Source organism: Pelmatolapia mariae, linkage group LG7, assembly GCF_036321145.2.
Source record: "Pelmatolapia mariae isolate MD_Pm_ZW linkage group LG7, Pm_UMD_F_2, whole genome shotgun sequence".
In the NCBI taxonomy this organism is placed as follows: Eukaryota; Metazoa; Chordata; class Actinopteri; order Cichliformes; family Cichlidae; genus Pelmatolapia; species Pelmatolapia mariae.
Window position 1 is genome coordinate 38,778,432 of NC_086233.1, and position 23,593 is coordinate 38,802,024.

At 39.4% G+C, this 23,593-nt stretch overlaps 3 protein-coding genes across 5 annotated transcripts in view; all 3 read right to left on the reverse strand.

Annotated features, from left to right (window-relative positions):
- Positions 1-105, reverse strand: part of carmil2 (capping protein regulator and myosin 1 linker 2) — a 68,728-nt gene extending 68,623 nt beyond the window's left edge. Inside the window, exon 1 of the mRNA XM_063479050.1 lies at positions 78-105. Within this exon, the coding sequence (XP_063335120.1) occupies positions 78-105 (28 nt within the window). The remainder of the gene's footprint in view (positions 1-77) is intronic.
- A 2,772-nt stretch (positions 106-2,877) lies between these two features.
- ctcf (CCCTC-binding factor (zinc finger protein)) lies at positions 2,878-17,844 on the reverse strand. Its single transcript, XM_063479036.1, has 16 exons — positions 17,421-17,844; positions 14,542-14,722; positions 14,266-14,402; positions 13,953-14,072; positions 13,337-13,516; positions 10,384-10,599; positions 10,135-10,297; positions 8,509-8,679; positions 8,254-8,387; positions 8,051-8,171; positions 7,631-7,780; positions 7,368-7,528; positions 6,521-6,703; positions 6,267-6,402; positions 5,934-6,176; positions 2,878-5,684 (listed from the first exon to the last, which is right to left on the reverse strand). Exons 2-16 carry the CDS (start codon positions 14,708-14,710, stop codon positions 5,440-5,442), a joined length of 2,529 nt encoding a protein of 842 aa, XP_063335106.1. The 5' UTR covers positions 14,711-14,722; positions 17,421-17,844; the 3' UTR covers positions 2,878-5,439.
- A 2,410-nt stretch (positions 17,845-20,254) lies between these two features.
- Positions 20,255-23,593, reverse strand: part of ripor1 (RHO family interacting cell polarization regulator 1) — a 45,544-nt gene continuing 42,205 nt past the window's right edge. For all 3 annotated transcript variants that reach the window (XM_063479052.1, XM_063479054.1, XM_063479051.1), the window contains one exon: positions 20,255-23,159. In XM_063479052.1, coding sequence (XP_063335122.1) covers positions 23,062-23,159 — 98 coding nt within the window. In that variant the 3' untranslated portion in view covers positions 20,255-23,061. The remainder of the gene's footprint in view (positions 23,160-23,593) is intronic.

Here is a 23,593-nt window from a genome sequence, read left to right on the forward strand (position 1 = left end):
AATGCTATCATCCTATGTTCAAAGAATCGGAAATATCAAAGCACATTAACTTTACTGCTGAAAATGGCTCGGCTTACCTTGCAGGTTCTGGGAAACAGCCTCCATTCTGTGGACTTCAATAAAACGATGAAATTAATATGAAGATGCACAAAAAGTTAATCTGTGATCTTGTACTGCTCCTTAGAGAAATAACGAAAGGAAAGATGCATGTCCATACCGCCAAATTTACAAAAAGAAGACGGATTTTAATCTAATAAAACAGTGTGTACAAATCCAACTGTACTGACTCAGGAGTAGGGAGCAGAGGAGATAGTAAAACAAGAAAATGTAGCGTGGAGATACTAAAGGTGTGAAGGTACACACATGAAACCACCATAAGATTTCTTTTTCAGAGCACATCTGCATATAACCCTCTTTCTCTTTCCACCCTGCATGCATGCACACACGTCACCTTTCTTGCTCTGCTTGCATGCACCCTCTGCTTGTGAACGTAGATACTCACATCCTGTTCCATGTTGTGAGTCAATAACACTGTGAACACAGAGAAGACTAAGCAGGAAGGAACTGAAGCTAACCCCCACACTGCAGGAAACCTGCAGTTTTACAAAGTTGTGCATTGTGTTTAAAAGTTTAGGAACTAATCAAATGTTGAACATCAGAGGATAAATAAAAGAAATAATATTTATGACAGCATAATAAGGGTTTAATGACTTTTACTTTTATTATGATGGAATCAATTATAAATGTTTTTCATTAGTAGTTATCTCTAACCACCAGGGGGAACCAAAGTGCACATTCAAACTGTTTTATCTACATTTAGTTAAGGCAGAACTGCTTTGATCAGTTTACAGTTTTGTACATCGCCTTAAGGCAACTGTTACTTTGATTTGGCGCTGTATAAATAAATAGAATTAAACTGAATTTTTCTGCCATCCTGTTGTATAAAGTGCTCCAGGAGGATTAGCACGTTTGCCTCACAGCAAGGTCAATTCCAGCACTTGGCCGGGGTCTTTCTGTGTGGAGTTTACATGTTCTCCCCATGTTTGTGTAGGTTCTCTCTGGGTACTCCGGCTTCCTCCCACAGTCCAAAGACATGCAGTTAGTGGGGTTAGTTACCTTCATAGGTATGAATGGTTGTCTGTCTCTATGTGTCACCCTGGACAAGTCCCTTTTAACTGGTGACCTGTGCAGGGTGTACCCTGCCTCTTGCCTTATAGTAGCTGGGATAGGCTGACAATATTAAATAATTAATAGCAGTCAGACAGATGTTGTCATGCTTGACTCTGGAATACTTTGGCATATAGAGGAGGTCAACTGAATGACTGCAAGCTGCGTAAGCCAGGTGGCTGCAAAACAAGTATGTATGGTATAACCTTGTGGTGAATTTACTGGGACAACTGAATCCACCAGAGCAGCAAATGGCCAAAACTTCTGCTTTTATTTTTTCCGATGATCAATTAATCAAGTGCATTTGATTAGCAGCACCAGCTACCATTTATTCTCCTAATACCTATGGAGCAATAAAGGTGGATTGCCTAGTGATCAATTCAATTTTATTGAAATCACAAAACACAGTTGCCTCAAAGCACTTTATATTGTAGGCTACAGACAGTACAATAATACAGAGAAACCCCAATAATCAGACCACTGCCTATGAGAAAGTGCTTTGGCAACAGTGAGAAGGAAAAACTCCCTTTTAACAGGAAGAAGCCTCCAGTAAAACCAGGCTCAGGAAGGTGCGGCCATCTGCCGAGATCGGTTGAGGGTGAGGAAGGAAATAAGGCAGGAAAAAAGGACTTGTACCCATTGGCTGGGCAAAGAGATCGAGCTGGAAGGGATTACAATGATTAAATATTGAGACTGAAATATTACAAGCTGGGGGTGAGAGAGTGTTGAGAAGATGGAAGGAGTACTTTGAGAAGCTGATGAATAAATAAAAGCGAGAGGACGACAGTGTTGATGGATAAATATAAAGGTGGTCGGAAAGAGACGCACTGTGTATTTCTGGATCTAGAGAAAGCTTTGTGAGGAAGTCAGGTGTGGCAGAGAAGTATGTAGGGTGGCGCAGAACAGGTACAGTGTGAGGACAGAAAGGCAGTGTTGAGGTAGAAGGGACAGATGGGTTGAGGTTACATCAGGGATCTACTTTGAGCTCCTTCATGGCGTGATGATGGACAGGTTGACAGATGACATTTGGCAGTTTGTCTGCTAAGATGTTGGCAGGTGACATTGTGATCTATAGTTTGGAAAACAAAAAAACAAACAAACAACAGGCTGGACTTGAGGTGCTGTGTGATCACAATGGACAGGATATACACGCATATCGGATGGAAAGCTAACGTTGAGTGCTTTGGAGATAAAGTAAGAGCTGCAAGGCTGAGACAATTTTGACATGAGCAGTGAAGACACTGGCTGTAGGTAGAGTAGGAAGGAAAAAAAGCAAGAGCACAGATAAGGTTCATGGGTGTAGTGAAGGAGGACACGCACAGGGCTGGTGTGACAGAGCAAAGATGTTAGGGATAGTGTGAGATGGAGGCAGAAGAGCTGCTGTGGTGACCGCTAAAGGAAGCAGCCGAAAGAAGATGATGTGCAAGTTTTGACCATGTACAGATAAAATACTAAATAATTATTCACTTGTGCACCTAATTCTCATTTTCTGAAGTCATTATTGATGTATGATATATAATCATTCTACCTTGTAAAAAACAAAAAGCAAACCAAAAAGTTCAAAGAAATCAATAAAAGCCCCAAATTACTATGGCATTCATGCCCATTGGTGTTTGTAAACTGATCACAAATGTATTTTATAATCCCACCTTTTTGAATAACTACATGTTTAAGTTAAAGAACAGAATTATGTAGCAGTCATAAGCCCATTAAGATGATTTTAATTTTCATCAGCTGTACAATTTCTCATTTTCAAAAATGACATCACAAACATTTGTTTTCTTGGTCTTAAAATGGGGACACTTAATCTTAAAACAATTTTCTCAATTTTTCTGCAAAAACAAACAATATGGAATTTAAAAAACAAAACAACCCCAAAACAAACAAATAACAACAACAAAAAAACCCCCGCACTGATTTCAGAACAGTCATATAACCTCAAATCATTCCATCAGGACATGAATATGACAGATCAGGTAACTGAACATTTGTCTTGTTACACAGGAAGATGCCTGACCACAACTGTACAGTGCAAATCTGATTCATTTTTTACACAACTGGGCATTTACATTACAGAAGAGCTAAAGTCACCTTATGGCTGTAATAATCCATAATTCAACTGTCTTCATAAAAATCAAATCATATTATCTGTTGACACTTGGATCTTGAGGAATCCTGGAAACTGAGTGGAAGTGAGAACGACAACATGGAAATACAAGAAGTAGCAATTTGCCAAACAGCTCTATCAATGGGGCTTTTCCAATACCTCGGTTGGTTCAGTCTTAGTGTAAAGCAGTTTAGCTAAAACCTAAAATATGATATGCACACTGCACTACCAGCTAGAAAACTTTTAGGATGGTGCAGCAGTGGCAGAAAACATTCAGTTTACATTAGCAGTTACTTTTCACAGTGTTCATATAGCTGAAAGCCACTGATGTACTGCAAAAATAAGGCTAATGTGTGAGTGTGCAGACACGAAGAAACTGAAATGTATGAAGAACTGAACACAGAGGCTTAAATGCAGCTTTCCCTCAGAGATGACGACGGCAGGGGACCAACTTGGCCAGATAAGATCCAGTATGTTGAACAGTGCATTTGCACAAGGGTCATTCTGTCCCTACAAACGAGTTCCAAGTCACTTCTGTTTTTAGATACAAACCCATCTTCAAGCAACAACTTACAGTCCACTAGAAGTCAAACTGGCCCCACTACGCATTGAACTCAACCAACTGAAGAGAAACAGTGACAACTACAAAAAGATCAAAAATTTAACTGTAATGCATCACAGCAGACACAAGCTAACAGAGAGACAGTTGGGGGTGGCAGAAATCAATTCAGTTGGTTTGGGTATATATGCTAATCTGTAGAATGAAAGCATGATGGTGAAGGCCCTTCGCTCAGGACACTCAGGTTTAGAAAAATACATGCAAGCCTTGCTGTCTCTTTCCCAACACATGTTCAGATAATAAAAACATTCAAAGGTGTTAAAATGTGTATGTACATGCACTCCATCCGCCACAGCTAGTTTTCACTGATTATTGTAGGTGAAGAACGTGTTTGAGCGACTGATTTACAAAATGCATAATGACTGTTACAGTAAGAACTGGGATTAGCTGAAGTGCTTGGGGTGTTCAAAAACCACTGCTATAATACGATATTGTATAAGTAGGATTATCCACATTTTCTCCAACCAGCAGGGTTTCATGAGACGTGTACTACCCTTTCCTTCAAAAATGTGGACAGGAGGAGAAACATTCAGTGACATATGAATGACAAATATCTCCCATGTGTGAAACAGTTGAAGTTTCGGCTGCGTGTGTGATATGGCCGAACTCATTTATGAGCCGTCTCTTCCGTTTTAGTTTACATAAGTTGACTGGGGGCTAGTTTCAGTTCACAAGGTTTAACAAGAAGGCTGAAAAACTATCACCACTCACTTCTATTGATGTCAACACTTACCCCATGCCTACTCACAGGAAGACTCATTCTGCTGACTCAGTGTACAAACAGCTGACTAATAACACCACTATGGTGACCATGTGTTTCCACAGGAAAAAGAGGGGAATTAGACTTTAGGAAAGAAAATTAAAAATCACAAAACTAAGCAAAAATGGCATCTGAAAGTACCATATAATGTCATTGTTAGGAAAAGCTACATTTATACCCAGACTCACACACACACACACACACACACACACATACGCACACGCACACACACACACACACAAAGGCTTGGAATTTGCAAAATCAGCATAGTTGTAAAGAACTGCAAGCAGGACATCTCACAGTTCTTCTTCTAAAAAACAAAAAAATACTTGAATGTAAAGTTCCATCAAATAATGTTCTCATATTAAAGACATGGAGAGGGTAGGGTGTGTGGGTAGAGACTGGCACAGGATGTGGCTTTGGGTAGGAATAATTAGCAAAATCCACTTAGAGCCATTGAAAAGACATTCAAACTGGAAGAAAAGCATTTAACAGCAGAGAGCAGTTTTAGCTTTGACATTATCTGTGTACAGCAAGGGTCATGGAAGGATGTGTGACAGAGACCTGAAACATGAGCATACAGGCTGACACACAGGGATGTGAAGACATTGTGTTTAAACACATACATGCAGCTTCTACTCTTAGTGCACGACTGCTCCTGCTGTCGCATTCGGAAGCCATTTAAGCAGAACGGCTGCCATTGGATGAAGCACGAAATGAAGGCAATGGGGAAGTATGCAGTAATTTTAGTCATAGTCCGGCTACATGTGCGTTGCTGTGTTACGTTCACCGGTCCATCATGCTAAGGATCATCTCTGGTGTCAAATCTCCGTTTGCTGAAGCTGCCGCTGTTTCTTCGTTCACAGGAAGCTCAACAGTCTCTACCCCTTCATCAAGCCCCACCCCCTCCACAGTGAGGGCCACTCCCTGCTCCAGAGGAGTCGCTGCAGAAGCATCACCTTCCTCCTTCTTCACTATGATGTTCTCCACTGCCCCAGTGCTCTCATCCTCCACCTGAATGATGGCAGCAGCTAAAAAGTACAACAGGCATATGTCTTACTATCCGTAGCACTATCAAAAACGACAGGTTCGTTTACTAGATTACTCGTCTTCTACGGTTATTAATCACTAACATATATGGCATACATTCATTTCTAATCTGTCACAGACACTACAGTTAAAAAAGAAAGCCCGTTAATGCTAGAGCAGGACACTTTACTATTCATAGAGGTTACTCTTTTTAGATTACTTCTTTTTTAAATTTGTATTTTAATGCTCACCAGAAGCAGTTGTTTTGGTAGCAACTCTAACGGACTTGCTGGGTGTTGGAGGCTTGGGGGCATTTTTGGGGGGACGGCCTCGTTTCCTCTTGACTGGTGGCTCATCGGGGGCTGGTACAGGAATGGCGGCTGGAGCCTGGTCCAGTTCCATGCTTTCTGGGTCCTCCTCTTCCTGTAGAAGTGATGACTCTTCCTCACCCTCACCCTCTTCCTCATCATCATCCTGCTCAGCATGATCCTCATCTGAATGAACACACACAAAACAATCTAGTTGAACATAGTTACAGAAAAACACAGCCATGTATAAATCCCAAAACAGCGTCCACGTCTCACCACTGTCATCATCATCATCCCTCCTGCTCCTCATCTTCCTCTTTCTTCCTCTTCTTCCTTTCTTTGGGATTGTAGCTCCATTCTCAGCATCCTCCACCTCACCACTGCAGTTCTCAGCATGGCGAGCCATGGTGTTCTAAAAGAAACACACCCGTAAACAGTCTGTGTTGTGACTTGCAGGTAACTAGCTGGCCTAGGAGTTGACCCTAAGCTTTCACTTCATATGTGACAGCTAAAAACACATGTATCCTTACCCTTCGGGTGAAGGTCTTGTTACACTTGGGACAAACAAAGGTGGCAGGGATAAAGTTGGGGTCATGGTAGCGTTTGAAGTGCATGTCCAGGAGCTGCTTCTGTCTGAAGGTCTTTTCACACTGGCTGCAGGCATATGGTTTCTCTCCGGTGTGGGTTCGGCGATGCATGACCATGTGGCGCTCCTGGACACAGCAACATGAAACCACAGTTTTCACTGTTAGCAGCAAATATTATTTCATATATCATGCATGCAATAACGGCGAGCAGTTAGATAGTTGACAGACTGCTGAATGTATGGTCATATGGTCTCATTTACACTGTGTAGTGTTGTGCTGATGACGTCAGGGATCGATAATGGTCAAGTTAATAGCGATAGCGCACTGATCAAAGTAATTCATATCCTAATTGATGTATTAAATTAGTATTGTCATTGTGCTAAGATTCTTAGCTTTGTCCACCATGACTGGAGAAGTCAAGAATACTGGTGGCTGCTGGTGCTAGATCCCTCAGCCTCCTTGTACATGCACCTATGGTATGAATTGAAAAAAAAAAATCCTATAATGAAATTCCTGAAAATGAAATCCTATATCATCTCATTCTCGGTGTCCATGCATGCTGACCTGCTGGGGTAACGCCTCAAAAACAGTTTTAGTGGTTATCCATCATAACACCATACTGTCCCAGTACAGTTTGCTACTATCAAACTGCAGAGCCTTCAGCTTCCAGACTCACTCTCAGACTTTTAAACATGAGTGGATGATTCACACTTGATACTAAACTGAAACAATAATATTACTACAAATATGAAAAACCTGGTTGTCACACAATATTAGTTGTATTACAGACCTGGCGACAGCAGTAGTCACACATGTCACATTTGAACCTCTTCTCATTCTTATGTGACTTCTGGTGCTGGATCAGAGCGTAGCGCTCATGAAAAACTGCGTCACAGTAACGACATTTCTTTCCGGTCTCAATGAATGAGTGTTGCTTACGAAGATGGACACCTAAGATAGCACACAGATGACAGGAAAGTAAATTAGGTGGCAGAAACAGCAGGTTAAAGTAAAGTACCATGTGTGTTTGTGTGTTTACACAGTGTGTTTTACCCAAGTCACTCTTGCGTGCAATGACAGTGTCACAGTGTGGACAGTGGAATTTGGCCACATTTTCAGTGTGCTTCTGCAGAATGTGCATCTTCATGGTTCCACTCTGGGTGAATCGGGCATGGCAGATGTAGCACTCATAGGGTTTCTCTCCTAAGAGTGAAGATTGTAAAACATTGTATGTGCTCAGTTTCATGTTTTTGCTGAACTTTCTCATTTCTCAAAGCGGCCTATATGCCAATATTGGAGTAACTGGGTACTAGCAGTCCGTACCATTTCTAACTTGAGTAATTTACTTTGGGAAGCAATTTATTATTCTTTCGCATGAAAACAATCAATAAAGCTGTGCACCAAAGAAAACACTTCATTGTCCTTCAGTTCTTTAAACACACAGGAGAGGAGCGGTAAAGGTGTCGGCTTTACCTGAGTGTGTCCTCATGTGTCTCTTCAGCTTGTAAGTGTCTCTGCTAGCGTAACTGCAAAGACTGCACTGGAATGGACGCTCACCGGTGTGGGAACGAATGTGACGCTTTAATTTGCTCACCTACACAACAGTCACACACAAAGTTACATTTTGGTAAACACTTAAACACCAAGAACACAAAGCAGACAATAGATAAACTTGCCTCCACACTGGCATAGTCACACATGGAGCATTTGAAGGGTTTCTCGTGTGTGTGCTTGTAGCGACGATGGCGAACCAGCTCTCCACTGGTCACGAAAGCCATATCACAGTCTGTGCACTTGTGTGGACGAGTTCCTGCATAAATAAATGTAAGATATATGGAAGTAATCCTTGCATACTTGTGTGAAAAAAAATATTGAACTATCAGCACAGTACAACGTTGTACATTTTAATGACACCACAGATTCATGTTTACCGGTGTGAGTGTTGAGATGGTTTCTTAGCAAAGTGACTGTCCTAAAAGCTCTTCCACACAAATGACATTTGTGAGGTCTCTCATCTGTGTGGCTCTTCATGTGCCTGTCCAAGTTGGAGCGTCGAGGGCATGTGTAGCTACACAGCTCACACTGAAATGTCTTCTTCACTCCTAACAAACAACAAAGACATCGAAAGATTTCATATTCAGTAACAGTGTTTGTATAGCAAAACAATGCAATGCATTTGGGGCTAGCTGCATCTACGGAGCATGCGCCTTTAACTAAAACAGTCTTAACTTACAATATTAAGTTTCAACTGTTAAATACAGCTGCTGAACCATTAAGTTAGGACTGACTGTACATCTCTATTCATATTCTTGTTGTGTGATCACTTTTGTTTTGATCGTTCAGAGCTGATTTATATCAGAGAAGACAAATTAACAAGACAGTCCAAGCTTCTTGGTAGCCTGTCTAAACACATTAAGTCAATGTGCATAATCTGAACTAGGTTTAAGTTTGTTTGGCATAACAAAGATGGATCCTTGCAACCAATTTACTATATCAATTGCCTAAAGTACCAGGATTACCAACCCATGCACATATATAGATTTTGGGAATCATTTTTATAGAAATTATATATATCACAAATAGTGGCTAATCTCAAAATGAACAGTGAATTGCCCACTTGTTTAACGCCTGTTGTCATACATGTCTGTGTTTAATACATGAGCGAAGTGAACAACTGCTGCGGCACAAAACAAACAAACAAACAAACAAACAAACAAAAAAACACATGGCTGTAGGGTAGGTTTGCTAAGTAAAGCTAGTTTTGATTTAATAATTGTTTTCTGTCACGTTACTGTAAATTACTGTAAGGTACAGTAGTGTACAGGAACCTAGATATTAATGGGGGGGTTTTAGCCTTAGGCTGTATCTGCTGGCTTGTTATGTTTGGTAACATTGCCACCTGAGTTTTCATTAACGGTTTCTGTTGTCATTTTATCTTATCTCATTCACACACTAACGTACTGGTGTGTATGGCTGCAGTAGCCTAAACAGCCAGCTGATCCTCCTATGCTGTGTATTTCAACCTAACTTTCTGTGGTTATAAGTATTTTGCAGCTACGTTGGGTTGGTGCAGTGCTATTCTCCAAACCCATTTAAATTTATTTATAAAGCACATGAAACAAAGGTTTAAACAATAAATTAAGAGATACACCACACATACAAACCATACAAACCACAGAATAAAATTGAGATTTAAGGCATACTTTAAAAATGTGCAAGGTGGGGGCTAGCCTAACATGGGGAAGTAACTCATTCCACAGTTTAGCAGCTATGACATAGAAAGCTCAGACCCTTCTGCTCTTAAGTCTAGTCTTTGGAGCATGGAGGGATAGTTGGTCAGCAGATCTCAGTGACCTTGAAATAACATAAGGTGTTATGAGATCAGAAAGATAAGATGGAGCCGACCCATTAAGGGATTTAAAAATTATACAATCTTTAGGGCTGCAAAGATAAAACAACCCCAGGCACACTAATGTACAACTCAAGCAGAGTTGTACCGCCTCAAGTGGTGTCAAATCGATCCGAGTAGGTGCTAATGGAAAAATCCCTTTACTTACCCTTCTTCTTTATCTTGGTAGGTTTAGGTGGTTTCATGTTGCCGACCACTTTCTCAGCATTGACCTCAGACAGAAGGCCCTCCTGCTGTTCTTCCTCAAAGTCATAGACACTGACATCCATATCCTTGTCTCCCTCAGCATAACGCAGACGACTCTTTTTACCCTGGACAAACAGCAAGTTCAGTTCCAGTACAGCAAAGTCTCTTAAATCTGCATTTACAAAAATGACAATCCCACCACCTTTCTTACCTTTTTGATCTTCTTAACAACTCCAGATGGTGGCTGATAGTCTGGGTCCTTAGCCCAGTTTGGGTCGTCATTTGGAGGCTGAACAGGCTCCTCTTCCCCCTCTTCCAGAAGCTGGTTACCCACCTCTTCATCTTCCTCCTCATCAGGTTGCGTTTCTGCTCCTTCCTCCTCCTGTTCCACAGTCTCCACCTCACCATTAGCACCAACCTTAACTACCTAAACATGAAAAGGCACAAACTGCTCAGTCAGGGGGTGTTATTCAAGTTTTTATTCAGAACATACAGGCACTACAATTGAGTTAAATAGACTTTTGGTGCAAAATTATTACCAAGAGTAACAAAACAGAGAATGAAAGCAAAAAAACCCCCAAAAAACTTAAGTACTAATGAACCAGTAGAGAAGGTGAGCATCTTAGTTAAAGGGGAAACTATAGTTAGCCACTTTTTAGTGAGTGCTTTCTTACTGGCTTACCAGCAGAACGTTCAACAACTACCTCTTTACATCACCCTCCAGAATTTGAAGATTGGAACCAAAGTATAAGGTTTCAAATGATAACAGAATTGCTACGTTAAATGTTTTTTCCTAATTTCTTGCTAGTGCAGTACCGGAGGATCAGTGGGAAAGCCAAGAAAATATGTAAGTGGTTTGCATTTTGTTTCACCACAGGATCTCCAGCAAGTTAATTCTCTGTGGAGAAAGTTACTCTCTCAAGGACAGAGAGGAAGTCCACTGGTACTGATATGTTTTCCTAAGTTTCCGGTTCCATTTTAAAATTTCCCTCCTTTTCACATTTTTCCATTATAGCTCTTATGATTTTACACTTTCAATTTGTGTAATCCTTGGTATATTTTAGAAATGTATTGAATTCCTTGAATTGATTTATATGCCATTAAGAGAACCTTTAAAAACAACTGACATCTGCTTCAACATCTTTCTTTTTAAACACATTTCCCATATGATGTCGATTTTGTGAAAATCTATAGAAGTCTTGATTTGTCAATCCTTGTTCTTTCAAATCTTCAAAGCGTTTTAAAAGTGGTCCCACTAAGTAAATTGTTTATTTAAAAAAACCTATGTCTTTTATCCTATAACCTATATCTATATCGTTCTTAAATCAACTATCAGTTTTATTTGGGCTGAATTCAGGGTCGTATATTATCCAGTGTATCAGTCTATAGAGTTCCTTGGGTTGCTTCTCTCTGACCACACTGAACCAAGTCCTAAGAGATGTTTATATCCAGGGGTTGGATTCATTAAGGTGGAGTGGGTTCTGTCGCTTATTACTCCCTGTAATGGAACATGACTTTATATTTCCATCTCCTTCCACTGTGCTGTGCAGACTGAGTTACACATGTCCATCAAGGTTGTGATCTGTACTGCCCTAAACTAATCTCTAGTACTTGGCAGGAAAAGACCTTCTTTGTCGTTAGCCACTTGCAGGGTCTTAAGTTTAATCTTGGGTTCTTTGCCCTGGCAAATAAAACAGGAAATCCACCTGTCGAGCTCTTGAAAGACTTCTCTTTCTTCTCTCTAAGCACTTCCGGTGCATGATCATGTTCCAAGAAAACCTTCCTGTCTTGAAAAACAAACCCCCTTTTTCTGCTAGACAATTTTGAAACTTCTTCCTTTACCTTGAAGCTGCCAAACTTGGCCACTATGGATCACTGAGGGGCAGCACATGGCAGCTTCAGAGCGACAGAGTGGTGAGCGCTCTCCATCCCCAGCTCCATAGCATGTGAAATAGCCAACTTCTCCCTCAATGCATTTTCTACAAAAGCAACTACACTGGGCAAGTTTTCTTCTATTCTGTGAATTCTTTCACATCTCGACCTTCCTTCTTGGTCATTAGCCTGGCTAACTGACACTTGATTGTTTTTAAAGACACTGATCACTTCAGTTCTTTATATGTTAGAACTTTCTACATCCAACTGAAGGGCCAACAACACAAGCACGTGAAACACAGACTGCCTGTTTGTGACACTGCCCACAGCAGCAGTAAACAGCTATAACATGTACACACAATGGTCTGTAAGGCTGTCTGTAGGCTATATTTAGGACTACTGCAAAACCATAATTGTCTCCCCAGTGAAACTGTACAAAGCACATTTATTTGTCAGCACATTTTCTTATATATCTTTAATAGCGAGCAAGCAAATGCCCTAAAAATCAGAGAATATTAACCTTGCCCTTTTAAATTCATCTTTTCTCTTGTGTTAGTCACTTTTAAAATATCTCACATAGTTGAGGTTGTCACAATAAAAGATTAAAAGATTCGAACAATTGTTTTTCGGGTCAAGTAAGCAACAACACTGTTGGTACTGATACTGTGGTAAAAAAGTATCTGATTCAATAGTAATTTTTAATATTGATTAGTATCATTTCTTGCAACACTACTATTAGATACAATATTTTTAGGTTATCTGAGACTGCTGTAATTCTGCTGACTCTGCACCATGTTTTCCCGAGTTGGTAAGGTAAGCTTCCAGTGTTCTTGTCTAGTTGCTGGCAGACTGTTCTCAGCAACTTATAAACTGCAGCCTAGCTAATGATCACCTATGGGCATGGATGATCTAACCAAATAGATACAAACTGAATTTTTGGAATGTGAAGAGAGGTCACAATGGTTGGCTAGTGTGAAAAAACACATAAATAAAAAAACTAAATAAAAAAATAAACTTTTGCCCAATTCTTGCTTGTATAAATGACACATCAAGTGATAAATAAGTGTTCTTACGAGGTGTGTTTGACCTGCTGTGGCCTTTACATTAATATGACATTCAATTTAGACCAAAGCTTTGCAGCAGCTCTTACACAAAGGCTTTTGAGCCTGACCTAAAGAATATACACTAATCATTTTTAACATTAAACGACTAAAAAAAATTAAACCTTTGACTAAAGTCCATATATAATTTTCAAATGCCATGCATGAGTTTACAGCTGTACATCTGTGTACCTGAAAGCCTTCAGGCAGTGGAAGGGTGTGACAGATAACTGGGTCTCCATCTTTAGGCATTGCAGTAGTGTCTACAAAATTGCCCTGTTGAAGCGCCTCTACAGTAGTGGCTGAAACAGGCACCTGAACCAGCTGTAGCTCCCCCAAGCCCAACGCGGCTTGCTCCTCCATGTTCACCACCTGAGGACAGGACAACAGAAATCATGCCTTCTGATTCAACAGAGTAGTGAGATTTTATACACACACACACACACACACACATACGTGTATATATATATATATATATATATATATATATATATATATATGTATAAATAAAATCTATCTAGGGGGGTTGCCTTATTTGATAGAACAGTGGAGAGAGGCGGGAATGTTGAGAGAAGTGCTAAGAGTAAATGGCCTTGGGATAAACAGGCCTGCATTAGCTTTAGGAATATGTGTCACCTGCTCAACTGTGTAACCAGCACTCTACTGAAACTAATAGAAAACATTAACAAATAGAAAACATAAACTTCATTAAAACTATATTAAAAGTCTACTGACTTTGTTGACACCACAAATGGATAAAAGTCAAATTTAAAAAAAAAAAATACAAATATGAAATGGAAAAAAGTACCTGTAGGGTGATTATCTGCGTTTGATCCACAGTTGTCACAGTAGCTTGGTGAGCACCACCTGGTACCCCTCCGACCACACCCACCGCAGCTGATGATCCTCCCACTGCAGCATCTATTACCTACAATTGTGTATAATAATGAGCACTGTGGTAAAGATGCATATTCTGGAAGGCATGCTTGGTGCTCTAAATTCAATAAATGTCATATCTAAAACTAAAGTGACATCAAAACATAATATTTTCATTTTTCTTCTAAGTTTAAACAACTATTAAATCCTCAAAAATAACATAAAATAATGTAACTGTAACTCACCTCAGTCTTCATCTGCAACAGGGTGGGATCCAATGAGTCCATAACCATCATTTCAACACCTGTGCCACCTTCCACACCAACTCCTTCCATTAGCTGTTGCTGGGATTGAGTGGCTGCTGCCATTCCTTCCCCGTGACCTGAAACACAACAGACCTGTTGGATAAAACCTTTGACTGTTTTAATGTCAAAATGTCCCTGTTTACATTACAAATCAATACTATTTTTTTTTTTTTTTTACAGCTAAACGGTAAAATTACATATGAAATGAGTAAGAACCTTGTTCTACGACAACTCCAGCTTGTCCCTCCACCACACCCCCAGCCTCGGCTGCTTGCTGAAGGAGATCCGCCACCATGGCATCCTGGCTGTGAACAGCTTGGATGGACGGAAACTCTTTGGTGGGGACATCCACAACCCCTACACCATCTGTTGGCCTCCCGTCCATGCTGGGTAGGAACTGAAATATTGTGTTGTGGAAACAAACATTTTCTAGCAGTGTGGGGCCATATTTCGTCTAGGACAGCAGTATACAGTCTTACAACTGAACACAAGAAGTCGACTAAACTATGACCATATAAAAACCAAAGGAGAAGAAACTAATCAGTAGCCGGTTACAGGTTTATCATGTATCTGTTCACCAGCATGCTAAACTTCCATCTCAAAACATAACATTTTTCTGATTTAACGTTCTCCCATTTCTATTGATACTGAGGATTATTGCACATAAAAACATGATTTCTGTATGCATAGCATCTACTTTCAGAACTTATGAAAATATGAAAAACAGATTATCCAAATATTTCATATCATTAACTAGTGAACCGGATATGTACAATATTAAGATTCTGGATAATATTAAAATGTAAAACAAACACCATGCTGCCACTATCAAGCTGTACTCTCAGAATGGGAACAAAGTGAAACGTATAAGGCTCAACTTTTTCTTAACACTACAGCTGTTACCTGGAATAGCAAGGATAATGACTTAAACATGACTTTGCTGACTAGGCTGCAGTCTGCAGGGTTCTTGTACCAGAGATCTCCCTTTTTTGCTGCTGAAAGCCCTGAGCTTTGCTCGATCAAATGCCTGCTACCTGACTGTCCCTGCCAACCTGAAGGACAGGAGAGGGATATATTACACAGCAGCACTATATGCTTATGTATTTCGTGCACATTCACAAGCAGTGACTTTAACTGCATCATAAAGCAGGGAAAAGGGTTGTGGACCTGAAGGAGTACTATGAATGAAAAAAAAAGAAAAAAAAAGTTTCGCACTAAAAGTGTCTACATTCAACATGTATTTTTCTCTCTGCCGCTGCAAGATCACACTACAACATTAAAACTATGTAGTGTTACACATCATGGTGAAATCTGATATAAAGAGGTTTAAAAAATATCTTAGAATAAAGGATCAGCGATACATTACTACTGTCATGACCTTATTTGCTGGGTTTTCCCCCCTGAAATCATTTATTTACCAGTACTAGCCTGAATAAATCAGTATGTTTCAGGGTAGGCTGAATTTGTACTAACAGACTCATTGAATCTGCACTAACCCCCCCTCCCCCATTCTTCTATAAGACTAGACTTTATTAACAATGAAGCAAAAAAAAACTGACACCATCACTGCTAATTGTTTAATTTGAGCAAAACCCTTAACTGTACACAAAGGGTGAGATCTAACAATCAGCTTTGAAATATGTTGACATTTTACACACCACACAGTCCAGAGAAAATTGCATTGGTAGCTCAAGAAATGATATGTGCTTAGATCTGAATACTGTGCTAAAAATTCACCTTTTTCACCCTTAAAACACCACACATTTAGAGATGTGTATGTATTTATATATACTTGAGATGAAGTAGTGGCTGTGTGACTACTCTTACAAACACCATAACCCCAATGTGATTTTAGAATACTGGCAATCCCTGAAATGTGTTTGTGAGATTCGACACATTTGTCTTTATTTGCTAAATATGGGAAACTGGAGAGGCTCTGGCAACGGCCTTCATACATCCTTCCATTTACAGCAGAACAAATTTACCACAAAACAGCAATCACTCGGAGCGGAGCAGTCAGTTGTCGTCCCCTTTCAATGCATTTATATAGCTGTATTTTTGTAGCTCTCCAAGCCGAGTCGTAGAGGGAGCTCTCTGCTGTAATATATATCTGTGGCTATGAGGCTCTAGGTGGGCTTAGAATAAGCGACGAACTGGCAACGGGTGTAACAACACCCGACAATTCAGAGCACGTCGTGATGGGCTAAAAAGGAGAGAGGTGCAACATTCAATAATGGAAGACTGCTGGGAGAACGCTAAATGCTCATCTGATCTTCGAGAACGCCAAAGATCGTTCTGCTGTGAATGCCTCGTCACTCTCCCGCACTTGCCTCGGCGTTGCCGTTTCCGTGTGTGTACTTTGCAACGAGGGGCCACAATAATCAGAGTTTGGTTCCAGTATTGCAGATGCGTCAGGAAAGTGCTGAGTAAAACGTTGGTTAGGGTCACGTTTCGAGACTCCGTTGCTTCGAAACATTCAGACGTATTAAGGGCGTTGGGTAGAGAGGGCCTCAAGCCTGTCAGGTCGACGTGATCCTGTTAGCTTCGCTAACAGTGACTGCTAACCAACGCTAGTAGCTATCTCGCTTCTTTTTCCCCAAATATAGATTTGATTAAACGTTATGCAACACGCTAATGCTCAAAGTAACGTGAACAGGATCACCCAAAACGATGCTAATTTCGCAAAAACTATTTCGTGCTTGTAAGATTGTCTGGGTTACACTTTATATTAATGCAAACAAGCTAACGTTAACTAACTTAAACCCGCCAGTTCGATGTCGTCAAGGTAGCAAAAATGGGAAACAAAGAAGCGAGAAAATGGACGCCTTGGCCTAAACTCTCCAACCAAATCGACGGAGTATTCACAACATGTCTTCGACTATATTTTAACAAATACGTACGAAATACAACTGGATGTATACATATTTATTGTAACTTGTGTTTTTAAGCATATTTTGACAGGGTTTTCAATAACGATAGAGGGAGACAAACACTCTCCGACGAGCTGCCCGGACCCAGAGCCCCATCGTGACACCTAGAGGCCGATTAAAGATCCTGCAAACTCCCCCCTTATGTGAAAAGTAGTGATACTTTACCTCTTTTAGTCTGTTTCTCCTTCTGCTTAACTCGGCGGAAAGCACAGAGTCTGTGCTACAAAGTTTAGCCGACTAGGAAAAAATGCGGGCTTCTTCGCAGTTTGTTTTAATCCTTCTCCTGCTTTAGCAGAGTAGCTTCTGCCACAAAATGGCAGTTGGAAGCTCAGTGCGCCTGTGCGGCCGCTGGGGGGTGGTGTCGAAGCTGCTGCAGACACACTGATTGGCCAGGAGGGGCGCCCCGTTGGAATACAGTGAAACCTATTTATCACAACGTTAGGAAAACGGACGCTTTCACAACCCTCGGAAATGCGACATTCACAAGAGAATAAACCCGAGGCGTTAAAATTTTCAATAAAATTAAACATACAAATGAAATCACGCTCATTTAGAACCAAAGAAAAAGTTATTTAATTGAAATATTTTTAGTCTGTTTAATATTATGGGAAATATTAACTTTTTTTTTTTTTATTTGTGTCTGACACTAAAATAAAGATATGCAAAGCTTTTACCTTTCCATTTATTACATGAAATGACTTGGATGATTATCCTGAAGATATACACCCACATCTGAGCTGTAACTGTGTCCTGCTTTATGTATACCTTCCAAAATTAAGTGTTCTATGGCTAAAATCCTACTGTAGGCTGTGTGTGTGTGTGTGGGGGGGGGGGGGGGGGGGGGGTGTTAACACTCAGATACACAGAGCTCTTCATCTAAAGATGATCAATCGCACAGGAAGCTATCTTACAATGTTTTAATAGTTTTTTCAATATAATTGACACAAGAATGTTTGAAAATACATCTCAGAACACTAGAAATAAAACATTTGTTTACAATGTTTCACAATTCCCCAAGCTTGATAAAAAAAACCAATTGCATACATGTGTGTCCTGCAGTGGTATTTCACCACTTCATATTCTCTTCATTCTTAAAGTATCTCATTTCTGTCTTATTGCATATCTCTGATAAAAAAAAAAAAGAGGCACTTAAAAACTGAGATGCCTTGATTGCAAAAGGGACACCTGTAGATTTCTGTTGTCCTATAGAAGTCAGTGTAGTAAGAACATTAAATACAGTGGTAGCATTGATATGACATCAGCTCTATAACAGGATTCCAGTGACAGTGCATTCTGGTGATCTTCTTAAATTGTATAATCAAACCAAAGATCATTTTGGATGCTTTGAAGGAAATTCCAAGTTGTTTCATTTTTTTTCTCCTTTTTTCCTCCCTTCAGCATCTGTGATGTGCGTAAGATAACTACAGCTGTAAAACACTCTCTTTTCTGAATCTATAAGTACTAAAATGTGACATCCAGCTCATATTTCATAAAGTAAAATAGACCAAAGTCCCACAGTTTAAATCTTTTTTTGTTGTTGTTTTAAATCTGTTTGCCCAAATCCCTACAATGTAAATCCATTTTTAGTTGGCTTTTCCTCACAACTCACCTCAGATGGGTGACAAATTGAAGGAAAACAATAGTAACGTGCATGACCAATACATCTAACTAGAACAGCTTCAATACTCCATCAAATTGATTTGATGAGCATCTGGATCTCTACATTTTGGTTCAATATCTCTAACAGCCGTTCAGTTGGGTTAAGATCTGGCACTTGTGTCTAATTTTGGAAGGGACCACTCCCATCAGGAGAGAAAAGCTCGCTGAATGCATTGCGATGACTCACAACTTTGGATTAATTTGATTAAGTGGACTTAATCCATTAGGTAGTACATTAGGAACCTAGAAACACATTCAGACATTAGAAGAAAAAAAAAGTATTCTTGTTAAAAACTGCCATCAAGCATCAGTGAGACTAAAACTGCTGAGTTTGATATAACAATGAAAAATCAGACATTGTCATGAAAGCTCACAAAGCAATAAAAGTAAAATACCAGGCCTGCAGACACTATAGCCAAGTTAGTGGTTCAGTGAGGCACTACAGAAGGCACAGCAGCATTCTGAGGTAAACACAACTGCTAACAAAAACGTTCACAATTACAAAGTCAACATTTTGATTCTGTATAATGTTAACAGAATTAGTTTAGTGTAACTGTATGCTACAATTTGCTTAGTATAGAGTACAGCTGAGGCTGATGGGAATCTAATTTTGCAAAACCAGGTAGACATACTCAAGTATGACCCCATGATGGCAGTAGAGGGACAGTCCTCTTCCTTGCAACATTCTGATCAAAGATAGAAGGTCTTGAATTAGACTATCTGATAGCACAGCTATAACTGCTCATCTGTTCCTGCAAGTCCAGTTTTCTTTTTTCACTATGTCAGTGTTAACCCAGCTGGTCTTTACCACAGTACTAGTGTTATACAGTATGAGATTGGGATATACACTGTAGGCCCCAAGTTAAATTCCAGTAATGGTACTTAGCAAATGAGAAAAGGCAGTATAGTGACATTAGCATCAGCAGTGTCATTGTAAAACTATTATAAGAATGCATTAAAGTGAGGAACTGAAGTCACTTGGACACTTTGGCATTTTCAGTCATATGTGTCATCTGTACATTACACAACACGTTTGTTTAGACTCTGTGTTCTAGTACAGTGTCCGAATCAAGCTGTATTTAAACAAAGATTATTACCTGCATGATCCACAAGTACAAAACACTTTTTTCCCCTTGTTGTTGTTTGTTGAAAAACTAATGTGCTTTAAAAATAAAGGTCATTTTTAAAAACTCAATATTAATAATATATTATGATATAAAATATACATTTTCATATATATATATATACATTTTCATATATATATATATATATATATATATATATATATATATATATATATATATATATATATATATATATATATATATATATATATCCATATCCATCAGCCACAATTACGGTGGTCTGCCTAATATTGTGTAGCATTTTCTCAAGCTGCCAAAACAGCTGCTCCAACTAATTTAGGTGTGGACAGAGTCTCTGTAGGGATCCCATGACACCCCGCAGATCTGATTGCGATCTAGGGGAGTGTACGGATCGGGTTCAAAGGTGGGATCTTTGTTTTCTATTCCTGAGCAGTTGTTTGGGTGGTAGGGCTCAGTTTCTTGCTAAGTAAGTCTGCCGATGTTAAGGAATGTCACTGCTACAAGTTGGTGTATTTGGTTTGCAGTAATGTTTAGGTGAGGTGTACACGTCAAAAATAAATAGCAGGATCCACGCTTTCCACAGGCACAGTGGACGTTTAGATGTCACTTCATTTTTGTAATAGTCCGTTTCTGACTTCACTGCTTTCTCTGCACTACCCAAGATTGCCCCTCTCTACATCAGCCTTATTAAGTAATTCTGAGCAGCTTATTTATTTCAGCTCTGTTGAAAGAGCCAACCAACTAGTTCCCATGACATTAACAATAATAACAAAAAACCCAATAATACTATCACATACTTTGCTTTCTAAAGTGCTGCTCTCATCCAACATGTCCTGAGACACACGAGGGCCCTTAAGCGTTAACCTCTAAAAATCTTATTTTAATGCACAGTGATGCAGCATCGCTTACGGTGACAGTAAGTACTCATTTGTACTCAAAAATAAAAATCTCAAGATATATTCCATAACTCTGTCTTTGCTAATCAATTAAATGGTCTCTGAAGCATTTTTGTACACCATTTTTCTATCCCTTAATAACCTTACATTCATAATCTTCTAGTCATTTCTGTGATAAAATACAAAAAAATGCATATGTGTATTTTAAGAACAAACCAAAGTTTTTTCCATATTTAAGTTAGTATGAATTTCCACTTCAGTGAAGGAATGTCGACTTCCCCTTTATAACTGCAACACACTGTGCTGCAAAATCACGGCTGAAGTATTTGCAAAAAGGCTTGCTCTTGGACTTTGGTGTTTTGGCTCATACAATGAACTCTGCCTCAGAGAAGGCTGATGTCTATAGTTAATCTACCAACTCCACAGACACACTACTTTTTAAACTGTAGTATGTTCTGTTCATTAGCTTTTCATGCGTTACATTCTTTGGTCTTTGTTTTTGGTGAGATCTGATTAGAATGTGTTGCCATGTAGAATACACCATGTAAAAAGTTTAGGTGTAAAGTCATCCTACACCTCTTCAGTCAGTCTGTGTTCCTTGTGTTTACTTCGTCGACACTGACAGCTCATTTTCAATATCGTGTCATAAAAAGCAGTATCCTCAGTTTAGAAATGTTAATTCATGCTTTTATGTGTAGATATACTTTAATAGCTTCACAGTTAGCTAAGAACACTTTGCAAAAAATATGCTTCTTATAGCATTTCATCTGTAAAAATGTCAAATTCTGGTAAGCAAATAATGCAACATTAAGGCAGATTTACAAGCAACACCATAATAAAGTGTCTAATGGGCACTGTGTATGTGCTTTTTTTTAAAGAACGTGGGCTAAATGGTAACCATCACCGCAGACGTTCCACAAGCTGTAGTTTGTCTAATCTTCACTCGATGCTTGCTTTAACGGTGAGTCCACCCACAGATTCCCCTGTTAAAATGTCCAAGTTCAGAGCAGAAATAAACAGCTTTTCAATAACTATAAGTGGGGAAGGGGCTGGTTGTCATTCATCCTCCATGACATGTTCATTACACTTTGACACTTTGTCTTGGCACAGGGAGCTATACCTAATAGATGTCTGCTAAAGTTCCACGTCCACCAAGTGGAGTTACTAAACTGGACCTGCCATATTTGAGCTAATAAAGTACGCTATGTGCTACAGACCATCTGAGAAATCTGTGTGGCAGTGTTGGTAAATGTAATTCTAGTATGTTCTTATTCTGTTACTTATCACTACTTACCAGACTTGTCTGTGCATTGCAGTTTAGAAATCCAGCTAGCTAAACAAGCTTAGTTGTTAGCTTAGAGTTTAGTAGTATAAAGTTAGCAACTTCCTGCTCCAAAAAGCTAACATGGCAGTTGCAAGAATGCCAAAGTTTACACTTCATAATGTGGAGTCTGACACAACCATGTCCATCTTTCATATGCAGTCTATAATGTGGTCCTATTTTTAAAAAAAAAAAAAATTCATTTGGACTTGGCTTCAGATCTATTCAGTAGTAAGCAAGCAGAAGTACAGTAAATAGTTACTTTGACAGTGACATGTGCGGAGATCGTCCAAGCAGCCTTTTAAGCTAGGCTAGAGACAGCAGCACCCGTTAAGAAAACACATTTTCATGTAATAGCAGGAGAAGTCTAACTCCCACTGGGATATGACTCTTAGTGTAGTGACTGTAATATCATTGGTAAAAACAAATAGTAGTAGCAGTAAGTAAACAGTATAAAGATTTAACATTTTGTGCATTTGTGGACCCAGGAAAATAATTATAAACAACGTGACTCTGAAAAGGTTTTTCCAAGTTATGATATATAGATGAATATTTTACATTATTAACACGTCTGATGCATTTCTTGGTTTGCAGCCAGTGTTGGAGTTTCTGTCCCTTTGAGTTTTATTCTGACAGGATATATACTGCATTTAACACAATCTTTTTCTTTATGTTTTTAGCTACAGTCGTAGCCAAAGAGGACAGTATACCCTATATTCCTGTGACACCATGTCAAAGCATTGCAAAAATGACACTATACTCTCCAGTGTTGTCAATGCATTTTTGTTTTCAGCCGCTGTAGCCGTCTGTGTGTGTGTGTTGTGTTAAAAAGCTGTGCTGGCCATGCTTCCTGGTGCAAAAAGTCTTGAGATGCTGTCCTGAGAGGTCTCCACGTGTCTATGGGCCATCTTCCCTTCCTCACCTGTTCCACAACATGAATGGGAGAGCAAAGAAAATATAAGAAATAAATTAAAGGAGGAAAAGACTGGATGGATATGTTAATTTTCTCCAAAGACATCTGTACTGAACAAAGACAAATGGAAGAAAAAAAAATATAGATTTCATTATGTCTGCCTTAATTATCAACTTGTAGATGAATGAACGGAATAAAACAAATGGATCAGAACACTTACAGTTACGTTACTGTTGCTTGTGCAGTATTCTCAACATTTACATCAAGGCATATTAAAAAGGTTCTCATTTTATAATGTAGGTCAATATTACTTCCAGTTAAGTGACCATTATGTCAAATACTATTAATACTGAGACAGATAAGTTGGGATCCAATTAGAAACTCCCAGACCTCGACAGTCTGCACAGAAGTGCACCATTACATTTTAGAACATGTCAGAGTAA

What these genes read in the sequence shown, in the direction of transcription:
- ctcf (XM_063479036.1), bottom strand. Translation starts at nt 14,710, where the DNA reads ATGGACGGGAGGCCAACAGATGGTGTAGGGGTTGTGGATGTCCCCACC. An exon ending in TGTTGCAGATGAAGACTGAG is followed by an intron (nt 14,073 to 14,265) that starts GTGAGTTACAGT and finishes ACACAATTGTAG; the next exon opens with GTAATAGATGCTGCAGTGGG. An exon ending in CGCAGATAATCACCCTACAG is followed by an intron (nt 13,517 to 13,952) that starts GTACTTTTTTCC and finishes TCCTGTCCTCAG; the next exon opens with GTGGTGAACATGGAGGAGCA.